The 27,438-nt window shown below is 44.6% G+C and overlaps 1 protein-coding gene across 1 annotated transcript in view; it reads left to right on the top strand.

Moving 5' to 3' along the window:
- LOC149450906 (uncharacterized) overlaps positions 1–15,785 on the top strand; it is a 77,243-nt gene extending 61,458 nt beyond the window's left edge. Inside the window, exons 7-8 of the mRNA XM_089691283.1 lie at positions 11,937–12,083; positions 13,888–15,785. Coding sequence (XP_089547409.1) covers positions 11,937–12,083; positions 13,888–14,067 — 327 coding nt within the window. The 3' untranslated portion in view covers positions 14,068–15,785. The remainder of the gene's footprint in view (positions 1–11,936; positions 12,084–13,887) is intronic.
- Positions 15,786–27,438: the final 11,653 nt, after the last annotated feature.

Raw genomic sequence — 27,438 nt, 5'->3', positions numbered from 1 at the left:
GACTAGCGCTATCGAAAGGGTTGTCTTGAGGGCCAATGCCTGAGAGAGCATTCCCCCAAGGGTTCGAAGGGTTTCTGTTGGAAACTTTTTAAGACTGTACCCAGATCCCAGAGGGGGTATTTTGGCAAGCATGGGGCTCTGTGTCTGGTGATGGCACTCAGGAATCTGATCACCAGGGGATCTCTGCTAGTTTCAGCTCTAGGAAGTTAGACAGAGCAGCTACTTGCACTTTGAGTGTATTGGTGGCAAAGTTTTTGTCTGTCCCGGCTTGAAGGAATTTGAGTACTGTATTTAGGATAGGAGCTTCTGACGACTTGTTCCTGTTACTCCAGAAGGAAAATTTTCTCCCTATTTTGGAGTAAATGGCATTTGAAGACTTTTTTGCCTGTCCAAGATAGTGGCGACTACTCTCTGATAAGCCTTTTTTGGCTAGCCTGCTCCACTCAGAAGCCATGCTGTCAATGACAGCTTTTCCGGGTGTGGGTGTACCACTGCCCCCTGCACTTGTAGGTCGTATGTGGGTGGTATTGTCCACGGGTCCGTTAGGATCAGTTTTTTCCAGGAAGGAGAACCATGACCTTTTAGGCCAGAATGGAGGGATCAGGATGTCTCTGAGACTACTGTATCTTCTGTACCACTCTTGGTAGTAGTCTGAATGATGGAAAAGTGTAAAGGAGGTCCCCCTCCCATGCCTGGGCCAGTGTGCCTGTCCCCGCGCTCTAGGGGTGTCTTTGAAGGCAGAAGTATTTTCCTATTTTTGTGTTCCTTCTGCTGGCGAAGAGATCTATGGAGGGAGTGCCCCATCTGCTGCAGATTTGGGCAAATGCTGTGCAGCTGAGGCACCATTCTGACTGATTTATTTCCTCTCTGCTCAGCTGGTCTGCTAGCAGATTTAGGTTTCCCTTCAGATGGACCACCGTGATGGATTTCAGGTTTCTTTCTGCCCAGCTCAGGAGGGTTTATGCCAGTCCCATTAGTTTTGGGGACCTCATGCCTCCTTGCCTGTTAAAGTATGGACGGCCATCATGTTGTCGGACATGATCTGAATCTCTTTTCCTTCTATTTTCTCCTGAAAGGTCATAAGCGCTCTGAAAATTGCCAGTAATGCCCTGAAGTTTGATGACCTTTTTGCGGTTTCTGGGTCCCACTTTCCCTGGGTCTGGTAACCCTCCATGTGTGCGCCCCACCCCTGCATACTTGCGTCTATGGTGATTTTTGTTGGGTTAGATTGTTTTCATTTCCTCCTGGCTTCCAGCGTGTGGATGTTTTCCCACTACTCCAATGACTCTCTCACTTTGTGCGTGAGGTGAATGTTGTAATCTAGAGACGCTTGGCTGCCATCCCACAGGGGAGAGGACATGATTCTGAAACATTCATGAGTGTAGTTGCGCCCATTGTACCCCCGGTATGGCTGCTGCCATGTGGCTGATGAGCTTCATGGCGTTTCTGATTGTGCAAATTGCCATCCCCCGGAGGCTTCTTGAGTCTTGTTGTAGTTTGAGTGCTTTTTCTGGAGTCAGATATATGCAGGTGTTTGTGGAATCCAGAATATATCCCAAATACATGATTCTGTTGGAAGGGACTAACTGCGATTTCTCCATCTTTATTTGCCACCCTAGGTTTTCCAAGAAGGATATTGTATGCTCCACGTGGCATTTGAGAGCTCTTTCCATGTCCGCGAACAAGTTTAAGTCGTCCAGGTAGGGGGATGAGGTTTATCCCTTCTAGCCTCAAGACTTGCAGAGGTTTCGCTAGGATTTTCGTAAATATCATTGGCGCTGAAGATGGACCGAAAGGAGTGCATTGAATTGGAACAAGATCATTCTGTTCATGCCCTTCAGCAGAACCTTAGAAACTTCCTTGACTCCTTCCTTCTCGGGATGTGAAGGTATGCGTCCTTTAGGTCTATTGATGCCATGAATACCCCAGATGGAAGGATTTCTCTTGTCGTGTAGATAGTCTCCATGTGGAATTTTTTTGGTTTTACGAACTCGTTCACTTTCTTTAGGTTGAGTATCGTTCTGTATTTCCCAGACGTCTTCCTTCTTATAAGAAAATGGGAATAGAACCCTCTTTCCATCTCTTCCTCCAACCGACTGACCATATTCTGTTGGAGCATTTCTTCCTGGAGGTTCACAAGTGCGTCTGCCTTCCCCTCCTCCCTTGGCAGTAGAGTCACAAAGAACCTGTGAGGATGGAGTTGTGAAAATTCTACTTTGTAGCCATTTTCAATTGTGTTTAAGATTAATGCGTTCTGGGTAGTCTGCAGCCATTGCTTGTGGAAGTGTCCCAGCTTCCTCCCACCTAGCTCCGGCAGTCACTTGGACTGAGTTTTTGCCTTGTCCTGGTTGGGGCTCTCCTTGAGCCCCAGCCCTTGTTCTGTCCCTGAAATCTGGCCTCTCTCGTTGTGTGTTGCCTGTTGGGACGAAAAAATTTCCGTCCCATTTGCCTGCTGGGAACTGGAAATCCCTTCCTTTTGTCGGTCAACCTCACTAGGACCGAAGTTAGTTCTGGCCCAAAGAGGAGTTTTCCCTTGAAGGACGGGCCACAGAGCCTGGATTTGGAGGCGACGTCCCCCTGACAGGATTTTAACCAGATGACTCTTTGGGCTGAGTTTATGAGCGCAGTCGATCTTGCTGTATATTTGATGGTCTCAGTCAATGCATCTGCGATGAAGGCCACTGCTTTTTCCAAGACCTGTAGTGATTTAATGATTTCCTCGGGCGGGTGAGAGCAGAGCTGCCCCAGCCATACATCTAGGGTTCTAGAAACGCAGGTTGTTGCTATTGCTACTTTAAAGTTTACTGCAGATGCTTCCCACGCTCTTCTGAGAAATGTGTCTGCCTTACGGTCCCATTGAGTTCTTTAGGGAACTGCTGTCTTCTAAGGATAAATCTGTGGATTTTGAGATCTTCGACAGGGGAGCATCAGGTTTTAAGCAGGATTCCCACATAGACACATCTTCCTCCTTAAAACGGAAATCACCTTTTAAGGTTTTTAGGGAAAAAAAAAAAAGCTTTCCTTTCCGGCTTTTCCCATTCCCTCTTTATGGTAGACCATAGGGTGGAGTAGATCGGAAACGTGTGGCCGCTTCTCTTTTGTAGCCTCGCATATAGCTGGTCGTGCAGAGAGATCCAGTTGCTCCTCTTCTAAATCCAGAGTATTGTAGATTACCCTCAGGAGGCCTTCTGTATCTTCTACTGGAAAAAGGAACCTTTGCGACCTGTGATCCCGGTCTTCCGTCTTGCCTTCCTCCAAGTCATAAGTGCCAGAAGGTTACTCTTCTCGAACCTCGACGGTGCCCAGGCTCTGTTTCCTTTTCTTATCCGGCAGGGAAATGCCTGAGGTGCCAGGTTGAGGCTCGTCCAGGGCTGGTTCCTGCATCTGTTCCCTAAAGTTTTGAAAGGTTTTGCACATCTCCTGCATCATATTTTGTAGAAAAGAGGGATCTCAACTCTCTTGATCAGCTTATCAGTGCACTCTTGGCACAGCTGCTTTCTCCAAGCGCTAGCGAACTTCTTTTTGCAGGTAGCACTTTTTTTTGTTTCGCAGAGTTTCTCTTCCCCCTCTATCCTCCTCCTGTGGGCCCATCTAAGGAAAGAGAGACACAAAGTGTAGGCCTTCTGTAAGCCGGGGTCCCTGGGGGACTTCCCTAACATGCACCCACTGGCAACCAAAAGCCCTGAGATGCTGCCCCTCCCCAACCCCCAAGACCCCAGGATAGGAAGAACGTGAGGGACAAGGGGTGGTGGGATGGGGGTGCGTTGCAGCCAACAGGCTTCTACCTTGCTGCTGGCCTCTCCCAGCTCGGACAGATCTGCCTCCATTCTGGCCCCATCCCACCCTCGGTGCAGCTGTCTTTGAAGGGTCGTGCGGCTCCGCCCCCTCCATTGGGTGCGGGTACACAAACCTCCCCTCACAGCCACTAGTGGACGGAGCAGCCGTGGCGTGGGGCAAATTTTCGGCTCGACGCCCATATCCAAAATGGTGGCAGTCCGCTTCCTGTTCCTCGAGCGTCGGAAGTGACATCACCGGCCCGTGCCTCCTTGTTTACCTATGGAGATTTCCGTGCAGCGGAGGAAGGTAGGTTTTGCCCCACAGGGTAGCGGCCCTTCTGAACAGGTCGGCGGAGTGGGCTCCATCTCCCTTGGAGAGCCCCGCAGGATCATCAGAGGGGTCTGTCTCCCCCATCCCCAAAAAGAGGGGGACCATTTTTAGGGAACCCTGTCTGAGGCCACCCCGCAAGGCCCCTGCCTTGCTGAGAAGAGGAGGAAGGGGGGCCCCAGCCAGGAGGCCTCTGTACCCCGCCAGATGGCCAGTAGAAAAAAAAAAAGGAAAGTAGCTTCCAGGGCTGGTTTCTGGCTCGAGGAAACACTAATACTGAGGGTCCCCCATGGAGAGAGGCTACTTATAAGGAAAAAAGTGAATCAGGTGTTTCCTGGGAAGAGCCCATCTCTCATTGTGAAGCTGTCCTGGAAGATTACACGGGAAAAAAACCAAAAAATTGTATTGTACTTACCATAATTTTCCTTTCCTGATCCACCCACAGGACCTGTGTATAGCTATAAAAGTCTGACAGCAACCTTCCCTATTCTCTGTACAATCAAGATCAAACAAGGGAGGGTTCATATGCTGTCTTGGATTGGCGTCAGGAAAGGAAAATTACAGTAAGTATGATACAATTTTCCATTTTCCTGACCCCAACATGGCAGCATACATGTGATAACTAAACAGGAAGGGCTAAACTGTATATTCAAACCGCATTACAATGGACATGGAAGCCTAGACTGCCATTCTGTTGAAGTCCATTGAGGTATGAGCCCCTGGATCTGCTCTGTAGCGCCTGAGGCAGGTGCACTGTGGTAACTAGCCTTCTGCTTTGCAAAAGTCTTCATAGACACTTTGCATGCGCTGCACCGAATGTAGAGATGGACCTGGCTGAATGAGCCTCTACCACTTCTGCATGCTTTTGCCTGGCTACACTATGTTTTCAGGATGACCTGATGGAAACACGAACAGCCTCCCAGAGAATTTAAACTAGGAAGCAGCTTGAAGGTAGGCATCTTAGATACCTGATACATCCAGCTTGCGTAGGTTAGGTACCATCTGTGCCAGAAACCATGGAATCACCAAATTTGTAAGATGAAAACTGAAGCCACCTGTGGACAAAAGGTGCTCGAGGGGCATAGGCCCCAACTTGTTCAAAAGAAAGAAAATTTTTAGGACTCTGTAGCTTGAAGCGCTCGCTGGTCCAAAGCTCTACCCCCTGAAGTTATCGAGGGACACTGCTTCGAGTGATGTCTTACTAAAGACTTTTCTATTAGGGCAAACAGAGTCCTGGCAAGGAAATCAAGTGCCAGAATGAAATCCCACAGGGGAAAAGTTTTTCCTCCTCAGGAAAAAGTCTCGGGACTAACCTCCTGACATGCTCCTCTGGCAGCTCACATGCACATATTCCCTGATGAAGCTGAAATAGCTACAATTTGAGCCCTTACAGAACTAGGCTGAGCCCCAAATCCAGATCTGTGTGAGGAAATTATAGCAAGTGGGCGACCACCGGGTTGCTAGGATCAAACTCTTGCTCAGCTGCAAAAACTGTGAACCTGTTCCAGACTTCAGAGTAAATGGCATTTGTTGCATCCTTCCTGAAACCCTGCAGGATTTACCACTGAAAGAGGATGGCCCTAATCTCTCCCTCTCAATTTCCAATCCATCCTGGGCCAGGTGTTGTGGAAACACTGGTAGCTGAAGTGCTTGGTCCAGACTCCAGTTCCATGGCTGTCTGCAGGCTAATCAGGCATGCATGTTATCACAGTGAGACTCTTGGACAACAGTCCCCCTTGAAACTTCATGACCAAAGGCAGTAGAGGAAAGCCATTTGCTAGGCAACTATTCCTTGGCTGAGTGAGCATCCACTTCCTCTACCAACGGGTGAGGGTAGCATGAGAGGCACCTTGTGAAAGGATGGTGATACAAACAGGATCAACTGAGGGAGGTCCCATACTCGAGTGATATGGGCAAGATCTTTTCGATTAAAGATCCATTCATTAAGAATCAAAAATACCTGGCGCCACAGCCCCTTTTGGCATCCTGGGCACCCGCAGCCTCTAAAGATTACATTCGGTCATCATGGACATAATAGTTCTACTTCCATTGGAACGTGCCTATGAATTTCCTTTATTTCTAAATGCATGACACTGCTGCTGTGTTATCATACAAAATAACCAGTCAAGCCTGAATGCGATGTGACAGCACACATAGTAACTGCAGGTGGCGATCCGCCCTGTAGCACAGGCATCAAAGGTGACAATAGTCCGAGATAATGAACCTACCATACGGGATCGAGTGATCCCCTGTCACACCCATGAGAAACTCCTGCACATCTGAGAAGAAGCACTTTGAATCCGCTCATGTGCCAACTTCTGTGTGGCAAAAAGGAAATTCTTCAGAACGTGCAGAGAATGCACTGTGCCCAGGGTAGCATAGGGATGTAAGACATCATTGTTTCCAGGAGACCCCACGTTCCGAAGATGCTCACTGCTCCTTGGCCTATTCTGAGAAGGAGCAGAAAAGTACACACTCGAGCATTGAACTGGGCTTCCATATTGATGACTAGATGGGTCTGATCCCACTGTTTTGACACCTCCAATCCAGCCAAAACTTCTCAGGCTGGCCAGATGAATACCCTTTTGAACTAGTAGGTGATCTGGGCTCTGGGCCAACAGTAGAATACCATTCAAGTAATGATGGATGCAAAGCACCCAGTTTCCTCAAAGGGGCTACACAGAGATTATTTATTTATTTATTTCAGGTACTTATATAGCACCATCATTTTACGCAGCACTTTACATATATATTGTACATTCACATCAGTCCCTAACCCTCAAGGAGCGTACAGTCTAAGGTCCCTAACTCACAGTCATATACTTATACATATATACAGTTGCAAGAAAAAGTATGTGAACCCCTTGGGATTACGTGGAGTTTTGCATGAATTGGGCATAAAATGTGCTCTGAACGTCATCTAAGTCACAACAATAGAAGAACACAGTCTGCTGAACATAATACTACACAAACATTAGATGTTGCCATGGTTTAATTGCACATAACATGTAAACATTCACAGTGCAGGGAGGAAAAAGTATGTGAACCTTTGATTTAATAACTGATTGACCCTCCTTTGGCAGGAATAACCTCAACCAAACGTTTCCTGTAGTTGCAGATCAGACCTGCACAACGATCTGGAGTAATTTTGGACCACTCCTCTTCACAAAATTGTTTCAGTGTAGAAATATTCTTGGGATGTCTGGTGTGAATCGCTCTCTTAAGGTCATGCCACAGCATTTCAATCGGGTTGAGGTCAGGACTCTGACTGGGCCACTCCAGAAGGCGTATTCTGTGCTGTGGCAGCCATTGTTTTGAAGAATTACTTGTATGCTTTGGGTCATTGTCCTGTTGCATCACCCATCCTCTGCGGAGCTTCAGTTGGCGGACAGATGGTCGTACGTTTTCCTGCAAAATGTCTTGATAAACTCTGGAATTCATTTTCCCATCAATGACAACAATCCGTCCAGGCCCTGAGGCAGCAAAGCAGCCCCAAACCATGATGCTCCCTCCGCCATGTTTTACAGTGGGGATGAGGTTTTGATGTTGGTGTGCTGTGCCTTTTTTTCTCCTCACATAGTGTTGTGTGTTCTTCCCAAACAACTCAATCTTGGTTGCATCTGTCCACAGTATATTTTGCCAGTAGTGCTGTGGAACATCCAGGTGCTCTTTTGCAAACTTCAAATGTGCTACAATATTCTTTTTGGACAGCAATGGCTTCCTCCGTGGTGTCCTCCCATGTACTCCATTCTTGTTTAATGTTTTCCTTATTGTAGATGTGTCAACAAAAATGTTAGCATGTGCCAGAGATTTCTGTAGGTCTTTAGCTGACACTCTGGTATTCTTCTTTACCTCATGCAGCATTCTGCGCTGTGCTCTTGCAGTCATTTTTACAGGACGACCATGCCTAGGGAGAGTAGCAACAGTGCTAAACTTTCTCCATTTGTAGACAGTCTGTCTTACCGTGGACACATGAACATCAAGGCTTTTGGAGATACTTTTGTAACCCTTTCCAGCTTCATGCAAGTCAACAATTCTTGATCATAGGTCTTCTGAGAGCTCTTTTCTGCGAGGCATGGTTCATCAGAGAGTGCTTCTTGAAACCAGTAAACCCAAAACAGGTGTGTGTTTTTTAAGGGCAGGACAGCTGTCAGCAACACATCCAATATCATCACACTGATTGGAGTCAAGGTTGGCTCACTCCTGGCTCCAATTAGCTCTGGGAGAAGTCATTAAGCTAGGGACTCACATACTTTTTCCTCCCTGCACTGTGAATGTTTACATGTTATGTGCAATTAAACCATGGGAACATCTAATGTTTGTGTAGTATTATGTTCAGCAGACTGTGTTCTTCTATTGTTGTGACTTAGATGACGTTCAGAGCACATTTTATGCCCAATTCATGCAAAACTCCACGTAATCCCAAGGGGTTCACATACTTTTTCTTGCAACTGTACATATACTAGGGCCAATTTAGACAGGAGCCAATTCACCCACCAGCATGCCTTTGGAGTGGCACAGGGAGAACATGCAAACTCCAGGCATGTGGTGCCGTGGTTGGGATTTGAACCAACAACCCTAGTACTGCCAGGTGGAAGTGCTAACCATTTAGCTACTGTGCTGACCTTCGTAAATGTCATCTGTAAGGTGTAGAGCCATGTAGGAAGGTATGCAAACTGGAATGGCCAATCCCCCACTGAGACTCAGTTTCTTTAAACTCAACACCAGTTGAATCTTCAGTCTTCTTCGTACAGACACTGAAGAGAAAAAAAGTCAGTGAGGGAGACTTACTGTAGAATCAATGCCCTTTGCAATCATACTATTGATGTACTGAAAGAGGACATCCATCTCTTGAGCAGAAAATGTTACTCTGGCCTGGATGAAGAAGAATTCTAGAGGGTGATCTTTGAACCATCAAAAGTAACCGAGATTTACCATAGAAGGCACCCATGGATCCCAAAAATGGGCTTTACCATCTGTGCGCCGAATCAGCCACACTAGCCTGGGGAGGGGGTCCTCAACAAAAGTCCTGTACGGGTTGACATGAACGAAATGGACCATGGCTGTTCTTTCTTTAGAAAGGGGCCTTTGCACACTCTTCCACCAGCTCTTGAAGTTTCTCATTCTGGCAAAATAGTCTTGAAATGTAAAGTGGGTCAAACTAGCTGAGAGAACTCACCTGAGCCTTGACCTCCTATGAAGAGGAAGGCCAGACTAACCATTGACAGCTCTTGAAATAGTGCTTAGCATAGGGATGCTGATTGGTATACAGAGCTGCCTGTCAAACATGAACATTAGCGCTTGTTTGTATGTGCAGATAACATAGCCAATAACACGTAGTCACTTTTAATAGGGCATTTAACAGTTAGTTTAGTATTGTCCATATCTTTGCAGTGGAGTGCAGTGCTGTAATGTTTGTTACTGCAATGCAGGTTAAGTGCATTAGCATGCGGCAGTACCATTATCTTCAACAGAGAAGTGGCGTTATCCTCCTTTATAGGGTATAATTTTCCGCTGCTTACTAATGAAAAATTTCATACCACTATTGCCACTCCCCTTGAAACAACCTCTTCATCCTTCCATTCATCGGGGAGAATGGAAGGTTGTGCCTTGAAAACGTGAAGTATGTTCTGACTTCGAAAGGTAGTCATCTGGGTCATCCCATTCTGGGCCTGATACCCTAATGAATGAATGGAACCAAGGGACACTTGAACCCTGCTTAGCCTTTTCAAAGAGGATGATTGACCTTCTACCTCTGAAGCTAGGTGCAAGGCAAAAGTGAATGGCTTGGATAAAGGTGCCTCCAGAGCCAGGAATAAAGATGGCTATGATGGGATTGGGGCCTCCTTGGTAAGGAGGGCTAACTGTGGTGCCCTGTACTCCTGTGCAGGGCTGCGTCCTTGATGTTGTGCCCGGAGTCTGCTGGCATAAGTGGTTGGATAACTCAGAGGATCATTAACTATTTGTCCATGAAGGACCAGAACTTGCTGGCTCCCAGCCTCCTTTGTCCTTAAAGAGGTTTCAGCAGCAATATCATCAGACATGTTAACCTGGTATTAGGTCCATGCTGCAGGCTCAGCACTTTTTACCCTTTGTCATTCTTAGAGTTCAGGGAAGCAGAGATGCCAACACTCACTGGGAACTTTGTGACCTTAAGCAAGAGCAAGAGTGGGGTAGGTTGTACCAGAAGGTGAAGGCCACGCTTCTGGAAAGGCACTCTTTTTCCCTCTTCTTACTTACCCCACTGATGGTCCCTACCTGAGCACATAGAGTTCTTGGTTATGTAGCAGAAGGCTCATGTTGGAGCAAGGATGTCAGCACTGCGCAGAAAGTAAAATGCAAGACTCAGAGAAAGAAGCAAACAGATCATAGACCTGAATCATCTCCCTGCTGCATCTGCAGCATAAGCAAGGGAAAACAGAGGTTTCCAGTGCATACCCACCGTGCACATGCATGAGCTTGGACATGCCTTAACAAAGATGGTCACCACAAGAGGCCCTCTGCCCAGTGTATGTGTGGCTGTGTGGATGCCATAGCCAGCCATGAGGCTGGAAACAGCCACAAACCCCGGACCGGATCATGTACACACGCTGGCCACAGGTGAAAGGAAAAAAACTGCTGACAAAAGAAAACCCCTCAAATCACTCTCACAAAGGAAAAAATGACAAAATCTAGTGAAGGCAGAGGCAAGGACAAAAAGGGATAGCACTAACCTGTGGGAGAAAAGAAAAAGGCAGCACAAACGCCAGCACCATGATTCTGCTCAGGTGTGCAGAGAAACACATGCACCATGGACTGCAGCAAACAAACACCAGCTCAGGTGCAGCACATGAGGTTCTAACATCTCTGGTTAGAGAACTCCTCAGCCCCAAAAGACCACCAGAAGGGGCTCCCCACCTTGTTGGTGCATTTAGCAGCCTAAGATTCAGGACTGCACCTGGGGAGGCTCAACCTAGACAGACTCCGACTAGTCGGCAGGTAGGGACATATCGCAACATCACGATCTTGCAGGTGTAGATCTTGAAGACAAAAAGGAGAATGGAGGAGACTGCTCTCAGTCAGACTTTTATAGATATACACAGGTCCTGTAGGTGAATATAGGGGTGGAGTTATATGACATGTATGCTGCCATGTTGGCGTCAGGAAAAGATGGTTTTGCCTATAGTTCAGCTTTAAATTTGTTGGAGGCTGCTGTCAAGTGACAATGGACTTATAAATAAAATGGAAAAAGACATTTGTGGGAATTTATTACATGCAATGTAATTGTAATATCTCTCTGTATCTCTCTTCATTGCACAGTAAGGGCAATGCGTTTCAGTTGCTTTTTTCTGCATCCAAAATGCACAGAAAGTAGGTTATATGGTTGCCAATGTCATACATCACATCAGTGCTTGCAGTTTCAGGGTGTTCCAGTTGCAGAAAAAAAAAGTAGAGCATGCTGCATTTTTTCTGCACAGAACTGTATTGGAATGTGGTAAAATGCATCAAAAAACGCACCAAAATGCACCAAAAACGCACTGGAACACACATGTTCCTATTTAAATTGAAGAAAAAGAGGGGAAAAATTAACTGGAATGCATAACAAAATGCACTGGAACACGTCAAAAACGCATCAAAAACACACTGGAACATGCCAAAAACTCACATGCAAAAACACATCCAAAACCGTTTCTATAGTGTGAACCAGCCCTAAATGACCCAACTTTTTATTGTTCGTTTACAACAGTTAGCTTACTTTGGCATAGTAATTAACTTTCAACAGCAAATAACTTTTTGGTGCTAATGTCATTACCAGAGCTAAAACACTGCTAAAATAGTTTTTTCTTGTGCAGAAATGCTTTAAGAAGATTTTCCACAGAAAACAAAACCTGCAAATACAGTACTGCCCACAGGATTTAGAAGACTTCGATTTATGTTTTAGCGTTCAAGAGGTCAATGATGAAGAACCAGCAGAAGAGCCTAATCAGGAACTGTCCAGTGTAAGTATTGTCAACTGGTCAGGAAAATGCTCTGAATGAAGTTACACACATTTGTAAGGCAACACAATTTTTTCTTTTTTAATATAGTATATTTATCAGCCTTTCTCCCATACTTTACAGTGAAAGAACCCTTAACATTTTCAAATCTCAGGAGACCCCACTAAAATGATTATATTTGTTGTCATTAGAAGAAGAGCTTTCTTAAGTTGGTAGTCCTAGTCAATGAAATAAGGGTTCTCCTACATTGGTGGTTAGTAGCAGAAAGGCCCCCTTACATTGCTGGTCGATAGTGAAGGCCCCCTTACATCTATGGTTACTAGGAGGATGAGTGTCCTTATATAGGTAGTCACTGGAAAGTGGAAAGAATGTCATACTTACGGACAGTTAAAAGCACTGATGTCAATTGCTACTTATTTGAAGCATTGGTGTACAGGTTCCACTGGTGCCGTGCAAATGACTTTGCCATTTAACATTCACCCTGAAAATATACAGAAACCAGTCATATTTAGCACTACTGGAAAAACATCTAGCAACCTTTGGAGGAACCCTGGGCTTTCACAAAACTTTGGTTGTAAATGAATGGAATATACTATATCGATGCTGTTACATGGAGTGAGCCATATCTCCTTCATACCAGTACGTAACAGGTATTTCCTTTGGCCTCCTGCTTTGAACAGAGCAACTGATGAGCAAAGGAAAGTAAGTATATTCTGGGGATATATGGGGAATTAAATAGACCGGTCAGGGCAAAGTGAGAGGTCTAAAGAAAGTCAAAGCTAACCCCCACGGGGACTCGCTTTCCTCTCACTCCCCTGTCACATTGCCCCTCCATCCTAGCTGGGAGTCCAATCCCTGTGTAAGCTCTGTCTCAGATTGCTTACACAGGGTTAATGTCATCATCCGCCTTCTCCTCATGTGACAGAGTTTGAGTGTTTTGGTCCAAGCACTGCAACTTAGAAGGAGGTCAGATGCTCCGCATACCCACTGGTTATTTACTGAGAGCTGAAAGGGAGCAACAAAGTGAAGGAAGAACATAACAAAGGTATTACCAGGTGGGGGGTTATTTTTACAAGGCAGCCCTTCATTTTGCCTTAAATGGGTAAAGTGACAGATTCTCTTGGAATCTGTGTGGAAGAATAGGGCACGGACCAGAGACTGCCTCATGAATGTAACATTGGAGACTCAAATTAATTTTAAAAAACCAGGGTTCTAGTGTGGTACATCAAAAGGAGGCCATCTTAGAAGACCGACAGAGAAATTCACAGGACTGTGCCCCTACATCTGCTGCAATGTTAGAGACAGAAGCTTTAATTTCTACCTAGTACAGGGTTGCAGGTAAGGTAGTATTCCTACCTTATTAGATCAATGAAAGCTCAGTGGGCAAATATTCTTACTACCACTTTGCTTAGATACGTAAACTGGTTTAATGGTTCACCAAATGAATAGGCCTCCATAAAGCTTGGATCAGCCAGGTTGTCCAAACTTATCTTTGAGGCTAACCCTCCAAATATGCCACAGTTGTGACTCACATGAACCAATTTAATTTTTACTGATGAACAAGTAGCAGCCACATTAATTGGCTTGCATTTCATGTCCATGGGTACAGCAAGTATGTATTTGTTTTTTTTATAATATTTCATCCCATGCTGCTACCCACCTAATTACAGTTTTAAATGATGTTGACAACGCTCATGATATGGCAATATTGCTTTTGTCCGAACTGTACTATTATTAAAAGTTTTTTAGGTTTCTTTAAACATTTAACTCTTTTCTTTTAATTTGTTTTTATTTCACTAATTTATAGAATCAGTCCTCTGAAATACCCCAAGGCAGACCAAAATCCAATACTGATGGTTTTAAGAACACCGAAAAGGATAGAGAGCAGCTACTGAAGCAACAAAAAGGACCCAAAGACAGTATGGGTTCCACAAGTACTACAGCTGTTCCTAAACTTCTTGATAATGAAAATCAACAAGACATGTAGGATCTATTAAATTCTTTTGGAGAAACGATTAAAAACTTAGATTCTTGTATAGAGGAGATCTCGGGTTCTCTAAGTTTTGTAGTAATTGATGAAGATTCCTGAAATGAATCAGGGGTATTAAAGCATTTTTAATGAAAATGTAAGCCCATCTGTCATGCACTGGTATGAAAATACTATCTGAGAGTGTGTTCTGGAAAACAAAACAAATAAAACACTGTAAAATATATTTATGATATCACTAGAACCTCCACTGCATCCTCCATTGCATGAGCTCCCACTCCTTTCCAAGCAAGGCTGGTTTCATTGGGTTTCTAGTTGGCATCAGGTGCAATACAGAATCTGGGCTTATGTCCTAACTGCATATACACTATATTGCCAAACGTATTGGGGCGTCTGCCTTTACACGCACATGAACTTTAATAGCATCCCAGTCTTAGTCTGTTGGCCCACCCTTTGCAGCTATGACAGCTTCAACTCTTCTGGAAAGGCTGTCCACAAGGTTTACGAGTCTGTCTACGGCAATGTTTGACCATTCTTACAGAAGCTTATTTGTGAAGTCAGAGGCACTGATGTCAGACGAGAAGGCCTGGCTTGCAGTCTCCACTCTAATTCATCCCAAAGGTGTTTTTATCGGGTTGAGGTCAGGCCAGTCAAGTTCCTCCATCCCAAACTTCCTCATCCATGTCTTTATGGACCTTGCTTTGTGCACTGGTGTGCAGTCCTGTTGGAACAGGAAGGGGCCATCCCCAAACTATTCCCACAAAGTTGGGAATATGAAATTGTCCAAAATGTCTTGGTATGCTGATGCCTTAAGCGTTCCCTTCACTGGAATGAAAGGGGCCAAGCCCAACCCCTGAAAAACAACCCCACACCATAATCTTCCCTCCATCAAACTTTACACGTGGCACAATGCAGTCAGGCAAGTACCGTTCTCCTGGCAATCGCCAAACCCAGACACATCCTTCGGATTGCCAGACAGAGAAGCATAATTTAACACTCCAGAGAACGCTTCTCCACTGCTCGAGAGTCCAGTGGCAGTGTGCTTTACACCACTGCATCCAACACTTTGAATTGCACTTGGTGATGTAAGGCTTGGATGCAGCTGCTCGGCCATGGAAACCCATTCCATTAAGCTCTCTATGCACTGTTGTGCTAATCTGAAGGCCAAATGAAGTGTGGAGGTCTTTAGCTAGTAACTCTGCAGACAGTTGGCAACTTCTGCGCACTGTGTGCCTCAGCTTGCGCTGACCCCGCTCTGTCATTTTACGTGGCCTACCACTTTATGTTGCGGTTGTTTTCAGTTGCTTCCACTTTGTTATAATACCACTAACAGTTGACCATTGAATATTAGTAGCAAGGAAATTTCATGGATGGACTTATTGCACAGGTGTCAACCTATCACGGTACCACGCTTGAATTCACTGAACTCCTGAGAGCGACCCATTCTTTCACAAATGTTTGTAGAAGCAGTCTGCATGCCTAAGTGCTTGATTGTATACACCCGTGGCCATGGAGGTGATTGGAACACCTGAATCCAATGATTTGCAGCGGTGTCCCAATACTATTGGCAATATAGTAAATGTGTTTGTACTGGTTTAATAGAGTTTGTGTGTGTGTTGTTTTCATTACTTTCTAAGAAGTGCTACCATATCTTATTTTTGGCTACTTCCACACTGTGAAAGTAAAAATTAAATAAAAATGCATATGAGTTTGCTGCATTTTTGCCACACGTGACTCCAAAATGCCACCAAAATTTTTGTTGCGGTTTACATTCATTTCAATGGGGAGGTGCGTTTTTGGTGTGTTTTTTTTTTTTTACCGCACCAAATATGCACCAAGGATGCAACAAGCAGTATTTTACAAAACACAGCAGACCTGCAGTTCATCAGTGTAAAGAGTTCCATAGGATTTCATAGTCATGCGGTTTTCTTCCAATTGTTTACACTGCAAAAGTGGAAGAAAAGACCTGTCCTGCTATAATGTTTTTTTGGCAGGAGGTATTACGTACAATTGAAGAAGTAGTACATATTAATGTTCCCCTTGTCCCTGAAATTCTGTCTAGTGAGGCTGATAGAATCACTGGCTCCTGCTGTAGCTCAGCGCACCTTATTAATAGTCATGTTGTTTTATGCTCGCAAAACGAGTACTCTACATTGGAAAAAACGGTCCCCCCCTACTGGAAAAGTCTGGTGAATTCTAATTTACCCCTTTATCGGATCACCTATTTTAACAGAGGATGCCCCCACAAATTGTATAACATTTGGTCATGCTGGGTTGATGATGCTTCTACCGCCACTGCGGCAGCTGATGTGGGGAATTGATTGATCGTTAGTCATTCAGGTGCTTTGTCTTTTCTGTTGTGAGCTGGGGTCCTTCTTTATGTTATGGTCCTGTTATATTGTCTATACATGATTAGACCTTGTCTATTATGTGTGGTCCTCCCCTCCCCCTTTTTTCCACCCCCCCCTTCCCCTTTCCCCCTTCTCCCATATCTTTGTTTCTCTCCCTACCTAGGATTGTTGTTGTTCTTTGTATATTTTGTTGGGCTCTGACCCTGCCTTTGCGTGGGCGTCTGTTGTCTGTATGTTTTTTATTTGTTTAAAATAAAAAAAAAAGATTTAAAAAAAAGAAAAAGTGGAAGAAAAAAATTAAGCAGCCTTAATTGCGTTTTTTTATCCACAGCTCCATATTTGTCTTTGTAGCGAGTTGAGCTCTACAAAGAAACTTTTTTTGTTAATTTTTCATAATTCAGCTTTTCTATGGATAGGCTATTTGGTAAATGCACATAAGAAACCATTAGAATTCGCATCACTGATGTCTAATCAATAAATCTGTGGTATCTATTAAGTTGTGGAATTAACTATACATTCTTAGTTGTACAGTGCAGGACACAGGCTCTCATTGATTGAGACTATGGGTTATATGCTGCCACCTTCAGGCAGAACACTGGAAACAAAGTTGTTAGGACAGTCCATATAATTCTTCCCATTCCCATTAAATCTCAGTTTTGCTAACGTTCTTAGGTGATGGACAGCTTCTCTCTACTGAGAGCAGATTTTTGGTTTATAATCCTAATTTCTACCTGGAAGACTGAAAAGACAACACATGGTTCTTCACACAGAGAAGTGCATCTGTAGCCACTGCAGCAAATTTCTGCCGCTTCCAGATAATGGAACTGAATACTGTAAATATTGTACAGCAATACAGAGAGGTAGATTCGCCCCTAAGCAGGAGACAGTGCCCTTGGGTGGCGAATCTGAGGCTCTGCCCCTTTCTTTGTTGGGTTCCCCCTTCCCAAACATTCTCTCACCCATTCCCCACCCACCTCCCATCCCGGGAGGTTGTTCCTGGACCATGGACACCTGCCTTACATAGAGGTGAGCATTGAGAATTCCTTCAGCCGGAAGCAGTGTTTCACATGGCTGCTGCAACACTTTAAATGATCTATTAGCAATGGTACAACATCCAACACAATGCTCAATGTCGAGGAGTTTGTTTTGCATGCCATTGGACACAATTGAGCATACAAATGGCCCACACTGTCTGCATAGTCCTGCCCCTGTAGGCGGTACATTGGCCTTCCTCAAGCTCCAGGCGTTATCTTGAGTATATGCCCTCCTATGAACAACACAAGCTTCAGCTCCAGTACTACCCTGCTCCAAATTATGCCCCAGTTTATATGGGTTATCCAGGGGCCTTCATTTGGGAGACACAAGACAGTTGCACTTCTTCTGCTCCACAGAAACAGGTTTGATTACCTCTCAGGGGATCCCCTCACCCTCATGGTGGATGTCAGGCACAAACGAAATGGGAAGAGGGGGCAAGCCAGCACACACTGTGCTCAAGGTCATGATGAGATTATTAAAGTGTTTCTAAACCCAGGACCCTGCATTCACTATATCTGGTCTCCCACTGTACACAGAACATGGAAATGCAATTATTTTAGTAAATATAAACTGCTAAATACCTTTTCCCATCAATAGTATACAGCAGTCTTGTGACGTGACTTCACCAGAGCACCAGTTAAAGCTTGTAGGAGGAGTTTTCTCTAGGAGGATGCAGAACCCCTGACCTCTGTCTGGACAGTGCTGATTGGCCCTGTCCTGATCACATGCACTCTCCCAAGAAAAAAAAACCTCTCTAGCAATACACACTAAACCGAGCATGTGCACAAGGGCTAGGGGTTTGGTCTGTCTTATCAGGTGGACATTTGAACAGCAGGAGGGGCAGAGAAGACAGGATCAAATGTCCTTTTTACACAATGCAGAGGATTAACCCCTTATGTTCCACAGTGAGTATAACATGCATGCTTTACTGCATATACAGACTGATTTTACTGTTGTGGGTTTAGTATCACTTTAAGGGTTCCTTCTGAGTTTCAACACCTCAGAGTCTCCCCAGGTAACACCAATTCGTCTTTTTAACTAGAGAGGAATTTTGAACCTCTATGGTAGACATGATTGGGAGAGTCTTTGCACTTTTAGACCATGGGACACACAAGGTGTAAGTGCCACATTGGCATTCCCTGCTGAGTTGTTGTTCAACTTGTCCATTGCCACAATGTTGCTTTTTGCTGAAGATGAGAAGGGGGAGGAAGATGAGAAAGGAGAAGGTGTATCCTCAAAGTCTAGAACTCTTCAAGGGAGAATGGGCAGTTGCCCTTTACGTATCTCTTCCAAGCTAAAATAAACCATTAAGTTTCTGGTAAACAAGGTATGGTTCTGTTTGAAATCAGAGCTGACCCACCTTCTAGATCTAAGGTCACCAATATGAGATCTTATCCCAAATCAAAGAAACCTACTAGGTATGTTCTGGTTCACTCACTAGTACAGAATGTAGAAAGACTGGCCTTGGCCACACAAAGTGTATACTCCTCCCAAGAGGTTTGTTCAGCAGTACCTAGTTCAGGAGACTTACCATACTGGTTCCAGCCGTGGATTCAGCTATTTCTGCCTATTTCTTGCTTCAACAAATCCCTGATGGCTCCCATTAAGAACATCCCAGTTTTCAAAGACCCAGTGGACGAGACGTTAGAGACTTTTCTTAAGACAGTCTGTATGAAAAATCTTGAAAGAATTCTGTTTTTTAACAAAGAGACTATTTGGGGTGTCCATAGACTCTGTGACAGTGCTAGGCCCTACAACTGTGTGAAAGTAGGCAAAATTGACATATGGTTCTCACAAATGCAGAGTGAGGGGCTCCAGAGTGTCTGTACTGAGCAGGGAAAACTGGGTATTCGGTTTTCTCTGGGCTTGTAATCCCAGATCAGGGTCCGGAGTCTGAAGGCTTCAAAGAATCTTGGGTAGGACTAAGCCTTCAATCCTGTGTCCAGGTCTTAGAGACAGAGGTGCTGTTTTCAAAAGACAGCATTCTATGCTGAAGGAGAGATTCTATGGCCATAGGGCTGGGAGAGTTGAGGCGGATAAGTGAGTGTGGGAGACTGGGAAAGCCAGGAAGACTACCTAAGTCCAGGGGACTGAGGGGATCTGGAAGAGTGAGATAATAGAGGATCTCCTAGCATCCTGGACTGAGAGGTCAGGGAGTATGCCCATGCAATAGGGCACTGTAACTACTGGCTGAGTTAGCCAAGAGAGCTGGGTGGGAAGGTCTGAAAGACCAGTGAAAGAGCAGCAGTACTGCTGAAGAGGGAGCTAGGTGGCATTTTCCGTTATCTGTTTTGCTGGTGAAAATCCCTTGTGTGAGCAATTTTGTTCTGTTTTGAGCTTTTCTTTAAATTTGTTTAATAAAAGTGGGCTGGAAAGCACAGTTTCAACAGACATGGTCTCACTGCAAATTTATTAAAGAAAACAAGGGCGTAAAGGACACACTCTTATCTAGTAAGAAGGATGCAACAAAACTGTCCTCTTCTGAAATTTAGAAGAGTTCCCTTCTTACTTTTCAGACCTTCACTTTTAAAACCAAGTCCTCTGATCAGTCACTCATAAGTCCTGGATTTTCAAGTCAGCCAAGTCTAGCACCAATTTCTCCTCACAATGAAAGTGTGCTTCCCATATCTACAAATGGGGGGATATCTATTACCTTTTTGGCCACCTGGATTCAGGACATTTTTTAATCTTTGGATCTGGTACATGGTGTCCCAGGAATACAGGCTGAATTTTTGATCCCTTCCTTCTCCCTGCTTTATACCCTAAAAACTGTCTGCTTCTCTGATGAGGTTGTGGACCCTCCAGACAGCCTTGCTGCAACTTTACTCTTTGGGAGTGATAGTTCCAGTTCTCTTAGAGGAACGTATTACGGGCTTTTATTCACACCTGTTTATGGTCCCAAAGCCCAATGGGGGTGTTCCATTCCCTATTCTAGACATGCAGGTTCTAAACAACCTCATCATCAAGGTGTTTGTCCAAAACTTTGCGCTGTTGTACCCTCATAGAATACACATTATGGGATATCTGAACAATATCTGCTTGAAGGAGCTCTCTGCCCAGGCCCTTACAGCCAATAGCTATTGGACAATACTGATGTTTCAGAGCTTTGCATGGATCCTTGACCTCCAGAAGTCTGCACTGGATCTGACCCACCACTTGGAGTACCAGGGCCTAGTCTTGAACTTGGGCCAGGAAAGGGTGTTTCTTCCCCAAGAACGGGTGTTGACTCTCTGTGCTCATTTGTGGACCCTTCACTCCAAGTAGCTTCCTTCATTCTGATTTTGTATTAGAGTACTGGACCTCATGATTGTCTTCTTTGGGAAGGTGATGTTTCAAGGCCACTGCAGCTCAATGTGCTAACTGTGTGGAACATACTCCCTCAGCCTTTTGACCAGCCCTTTCTCCTGTATTCCAGGACTGAGATGTCACTGACCTGATTTCTAACCAGCTCTGTGCTGGAATTGGGGAAGTTCTTTCTTTCTTAGCCTTTTCGGCTAGGGAGGGAGTTCTAGAGACAGACATAGTTCAAAGAACATGGTCTTCCAGACTTCCTATCAACGTTCTTGAACTAAAGCCATTCACCTATTCCTGATGCAGTGGACTGATCAGCTTCTGGGATGTCTGTTGAGGGTTCAGTTGGACAATGCCACAACTGTGACTTGCAGTGGGGCAAAAAAGTATTTAGTCAGCCACCAATTGTGTAAGTTCTCCCACTTAAAAAGATGAGAGAGGCCTGTAATTGACATCATAGGTAGACCTCAACTATGAGAGACAAAATGAGAAAAAAAATCCAGACAATCACATTGGCTGATTTGGAAAGAATTTATTTGCAAATTATGGTGGAAAATAAGTATTTGTTCAATATCAAAAGTTCATCTCAATACTTTGTTATATATCCTTTGTTGGCAATGACAGAGGTCAGACATTTCCTGTAAGTCTTCACAAGGTTGGCACACACTGTTGCTGGTATGTTGGTCCATTCCTCCATGCAGATCTCCTCTAGAGCAGTGATGTTTTGGGGCTGTCGCTGGGCAACACAGACTTTCAACTCCCTCCAAAGGTTTTCTATGGGGTTGAGATCTGGAGACTTGCTAGGCCACTCCAGGACCTTGAAACTGACTAAATACTTTTTTTCCCCATTGTACATCAATCATCAGGGCAGCACCAGAAGCCACAGGCTCTTTGAGAAAAAGACCTAATTCTGGCTTGGGCTGAAACGCATGTTTCAGCCTTGTACTCAGTTCACATTCCCAGAATAGACAGAGTAGCAGGTGGACTTCCTAAACTGTTAATGCCTGGACACCCCAAAGTGCTCCAGGACATTTGTCACCATTGGGTTCTGTTGGTATTTCACTTCAACAATCTAATTTTCTTTTTATCCTGCCTGTGGGCTCCCGCAAGGTGTGTCCTGTGTCTTTTTCCACTCTTTCTAGGTGGATTAGGCAAGTTATCCCTAAGACTAGTTCCTTAAAGTATAGGATTCCTCTGTTTTCTGTTTGTGTTTACTTAACTCATCTAGCCTTGAGCTTTGCAGCACCAGGTGTTTCTTTCCCAGGTATGCAATTCTACCATCTAGTCCTCTGTTCACGTTTGTTAAGTTTTACCAGGTGGATGCTAAGGACTTTGCTGATGCTAGTTTCAAGCTACTCTTTGGCCCCTTTTACACGGGGCCGACTCCGTACATTATTATCCACCCATAATCCTCATGTATAAACATAGCTATTCTCATATTCTTATCAGAAACAAGTCAAATGTGTTCCTAGGCAAGTTTAACCATGATATTCCACCCATAATCTCCATGGAAAAAATAGCTATACCCATAATAATTTCACAAATAGGTCAAGTATGGCCCTTGGCATGTGTAGCCACAATAATCAACGCATAATCCCCATGTAGAAAAATAGCTCTTCTCATATTCTTATCAGAAAGGGGTCAACTGTGTTCCTAGGCATGTTTAACCATGATATTCCCCCCATAATCCCTATATAGAAAAATAACTATACCCATATTCTTAGAACAAACAGGTCAAATATAGTCCTTGGCATGTGTATCTGCAATCATCCATCCATAATCCCCATATAGAAAAATAACTACTCTCATATTATTATTAGAAACAGGTCAAATGTGTTCCTATGCATGTTTAACCATGATTTTCAACCCATAATCCCCATGTAGAAAAATAATTATGAACATAATCTTTTATTTTTATATATATATATATATATATATATATATATATATATATATATATATTGTAAATTTGTATTAAAGGCCGAGGCAAAGTTTTAACAGAACAAAGGAAAAATAATACAACAACACCTTAGGTGTGAACGCTGCAAATGATGGAAACAACAATCAAAACAATAAACATAAATGGACAGCATGGCGGATTGTATAATGCAGCAACACAAAATGATATAAACCTGCATACGAGTGGGATACAGTACATTGTACCAGTGGTTTGGTGAGCAAAGAGGTGTTTAGGCTACACAAAGGGGGAGAGGGAGGGGGAGAAGAGGGAATACTACTATAGGGAGAGTGGTCCCATAGCTCCCAAATGGATCGAAAGTGACCTTGATAATCACACGCTAAAGCCGTAAGATATTCCATTTCTCTTACTTCAGAAATTGCTCGCAATAGATGATTCCGTGAATGAACGGCCACTGATTTCCAGAATCTAGTTATTGTTCATCTAGCAGCAATCAGGATATGCACTCCCAGTTTTTTAGAGTGTTTAGGAATAACCCTAAAAGGAAGACCCAGAAGATAATGTAGATGATCTAAGGGGAGAACTACATTCAGTACTCACTCTAAGACCGTTCTAACTATATCCCTGTAACCCGTAATCTGTGGACAAAACCAAAAAATATGTGCCATACAGCCCACTCCACCTAGACACCTCCAGTAATGTTCAAACAGATTTGGGTTAATCACATGTAGCACTACAGGGGTCTTGTACCAATACATCATTATTTTATATAGATTATCTCTATACACAACACATCGAGAAGTCTTAGTAACTGAATCCTAAATCATCTGCCAACATTTCAGAGAAATTGGGCAATGAAGTTCTTCCTCCCACTTCCTCATATAGTGATGAGGGTTTTCAGCAGGAGAATCAGTACTGAGAAGTAGTTTATATAAGGAAGTGATAAGATGCTGTTGGGAAGGGCCTCTAATGGCAATTCCTTCAAAGTCCTTAGGACAGTCTAATGTTAAAGAGGGACTCAGGGTATGGAAAAAATGACGAAACTGTAAGTATATCGATCTAACAAAGGTATTGTGGATTTCCACTCTCTGATCTCCTCAAATTATCTAATCCTGTGTGTGACCGGATTAGTCAAACGGCGGAGTTGAAATATCCCATTGACTGCCCAAGAGTCCATCCGTGGGTAAGATAAACTATCTAGTTGTTCTGGATTGTATAAACTATTCAACAGGGGAGAGCACACAGACAACAGCTGCTGAGCTCTCACACAAGTTGACCATATTCTAAGGGTAAATTTCATAGAATTGAGTATTGGGGAAAGGGAGGGTGTGGAAAATGCGTAACTAAAAGGGCGCAACAGCGAACAGGCATGGACTGGGTATATATACAGTCAGGTCCATAAATATTGGGACATTGACACAATTCTAACATTTTTGGCTCTATACACCACCACAATGAATTTGAAATGAAACGAACAAGATGTGCTTTAACTACAGACTGTCAGCTTTAATTTGAGGGTATTTACATCCAAATCAGGTGAACAGTGTAGGAATTACAACAGTTTGCATATGTGCCTCCCACTTGTTAAGGAACCAAAAGTAATGGGACAATTGGCTTCTCAGCTGTTCCATGGCCAGGTGTGTGTTATTCCCTCATTATCCCAATTACAATGAGCAGATAAAAGGTCCAGAGTTCATTTCAAGTGTGCTATTTGCATTTGAAATCTGTTGCTGTCAACGCTCAAGATGAGATCCAAAGAGCTGTCACTATCAGTGAAGCAAGCCATCATTAGGCTGAAAAAACAAAACAAACTCATCAGAGAGATAGCAAAAACATTAGGCGTGGCCAAAACAACTGTTTGGAACATTCTTAAAAAGGAAGGAACACACCGGTGAGCTCAGCAACACCAAAAGACCCGGAAGGCCACGGAAAAAAATTGTGGTGGATGACCAAAGAATTCTTTCCCTGGTGAAGAAAACACCCTTCACAACAGTTGGCCAGATCAAGAACACTCTCCAGGAGGTAGGTGTATGTGTGTCAAAGTCAACAATCAAGAGAAGACTTCATCAGAGTGAATACAGAGGGCTCACCACAAGATGTAAACAATTGGGGAGCCTCAAAAACAGGAAGGCCAGATTAGAGTTTGCCAAACGACATCTAAAAAAGCCTTCACAGTTCTGGAACAACATCCTATGGACAGATGAGACCAAGATCAACTTGTACCAGAGTGATGGGAAGAGAAGAGTATGGAGAAGTAAAGGAACTGCTCATAATCCTAAGCATACCACCTCATCAGTGAAGCATGGTGGTGGTAGTGTCATGGCATGGGCATGTATGGCTGCCAATGGAACTGGTTCTCTTGTATTTATTGATGATGTGACTGCTGACAAAAGCAGCAGGATGAATTCTGAAGTGTTTCGGGCAATATTATCTGCTCATATTCAGCCAAATGCTTCAGAACTCATTGGACGCCACTTCACAGTGCAGATGGACAATGACCCAAAGCATACTGCAAAAGCAACCAAGGAGTTTTTTAAGGGAAAGAAGTGGAATGTTATGCAATGGCCAAGTCAATCACCTGACCTGAATCTGATTGAGCATGCATTTCACTTGCTGAAGACAAAACTGAAGGGAAAATGCCCCAAGAACAAGCAGGAATTGAAGACAGTTGCAGTAGAGGCCTGGCAGAGCATCACCAGGGATGAAACCCAGCGTCTGGTGATGTCTATGCGTTCCAGACTTCAGGCTGTAATTGACTGCAAAGGATTTGCAACCAAGTATTAAAAAGTGAAAGTTTGATTTATGATTATTATTCTGTCCCATTACTTTTGATCCCTAAACAAGTGGGAGGCACATATGCAAACTGTTGTAAGTCCTACACTGTTCACCTGATTTGGATGTAAACACCCTCAAATTAAAGCTGACAGTCTGCAGTTAAAGCACATCTTGTTTGTTTTATTTCAAATCAATTGTGGTGGTGTATAGAGCCAAAAATGTTAGAATTGTGTTGATGTCCCAATATTTATGGACCTGACTGTAGCTTATTTCTATCTCTGACCATCGGTTACAGGGAATTTGAGTAAACCAGGACAGTGTTTGTCTTAAATGAGTAGCTAGGTAGTATTTGGTAATGTCCGGAACCCCCAGACCTCCGCTATTTTTGGAGGATAGAAGAACGGTTTTCGTTATTCTGGGCCTCCTAGCATGCCAGATAAATCTAAGAAACGCTCGCTGCAAAGTCCGCAGCTTATATATGACTAGCCGGACGTCCGGCGAGACGGACGTGTGTTGGCGAGGTCCTGCTCCCCTGGCCCCAATCCGCTGCCATCTGGGCGGCAGCGGACCCTGACGGGGGCCCCACGTCTCTCCGGTCCCTGCTCGTCAGCCAGCCCGGAGCAGCCACTTGATCACCAGCTCTGGCGCCCCTGCGCCCCAATCCGCTGCCATCCGGGCCCCTGAGCCTGCTGCCGAGGTCCCCACCAACACCCACAGACACTCCGTCCCTCCAGCGGAGCTCCGGCGGTCCGAAGCGGCTTGAGGCCTACCACGGCACCCGAAGCCGCGGTGTTTCCTGCCGGCCGTGGCTGGAATTGCGGCGGGAATTGCGGCCGCGGCGGGACGCCTCCGCTCCTCTGGGGAAGCTACCATCACCACCACCAATGGTCCTGCTAACCTAGGAGGGATCCACCTCCACCCCGACGCTCCAGGACCCAGGACACCAGGTACTCCACCAGGGGCACCCACTACCCACCAGGGAGCCCAACCACCATCCCACCGCCAGCCACCAGGGACACACTCAGGGAACCCACCATCCACCGGAAACCCCAAACCACCAGGGACCCTAAGCCACTATCCCTCCAGGGGTCGCTACTACCCCACCAGGGATAGCACGGCCACCATCCCACCAGGGATCCCCTGCCCACCACCCCACCTGGGACTACCAGCCAGCCACCCCACCAGGGACCGCTAGCCCACCACCCTGCCTTCCGGCACGCTATTCCCTCTGGTGAAACCCCGGAAAAAGTCCAAAATATTATACATACATACATGTACTATATGAAATCAGTAAATCTATTCCTAATAATATATTGAATAATGTTTCTGTTATTACTATGATGCCATGGTACAGCTGCACAAATACAGTATCAGTAAGTGAAAAGTTAAACATTCACCACTACCACTTGCAACATAGTATCAAGCAGTGCAGAAAAGAAAAACATATTTTGAATAACAACAAAATCAATACCATATACTGTATGTGTGTAAAAATATAATGACACCTAATGCGAGTGTTGAGCGTTGCAACCAGTAATCCAATCATGCCATCATCCCAATATGCAGTTTAGTACATCATGTGTCTGAGCTATGGCCTGATCTAGGGGGGTGCTTGGGTGGGCTATGCCCCCCAGATTTTAGCTGTTGCCCCCCCCAACCCTAACATGCCACTATACTATTAACCTGCCACTATGCTACCCTAAATCGACACAATAACACCCTATTCTGATACTTTACAGCCCTAGTTTGACATTATACTGCCCTAGCCTGACACCAGGGGCGGACTGACAACTCATGGGGCCCCGGGGCAATAGGGGATCATGGGGCCCCTGTGTACTTGCCTAAACTCAAAAAAGCCTATGAAAAAGGTACCAGTGGCATCTCATGCCCGAGTTTCCAAATGGTCAGTCCACTCCTGCCTGACACTATACTGTCCTTGAGACACTATACTGATCTCACGTATACATTGTGTGAGGAGGAGGAGCTCTGCTGCCTGTGCCC

The sequence above is a fragment of the Staurois parvus genome, unplaced genomic scaffold (genome assembly GCF_062004578.1).
Source record: "Staurois parvus isolate SC_StPar_1 unplaced genomic scaffold, SC_StPar_1.0 ptg000560l, whole genome shotgun sequence".
NCBI classification, from domain to species: Eukaryota; Metazoa; Chordata; class Amphibia; order Anura; family Ranidae; genus Staurois; species Staurois parvus.
This window is presented reverse-complemented; position numbering and strand designations above follow the sequence as displayed.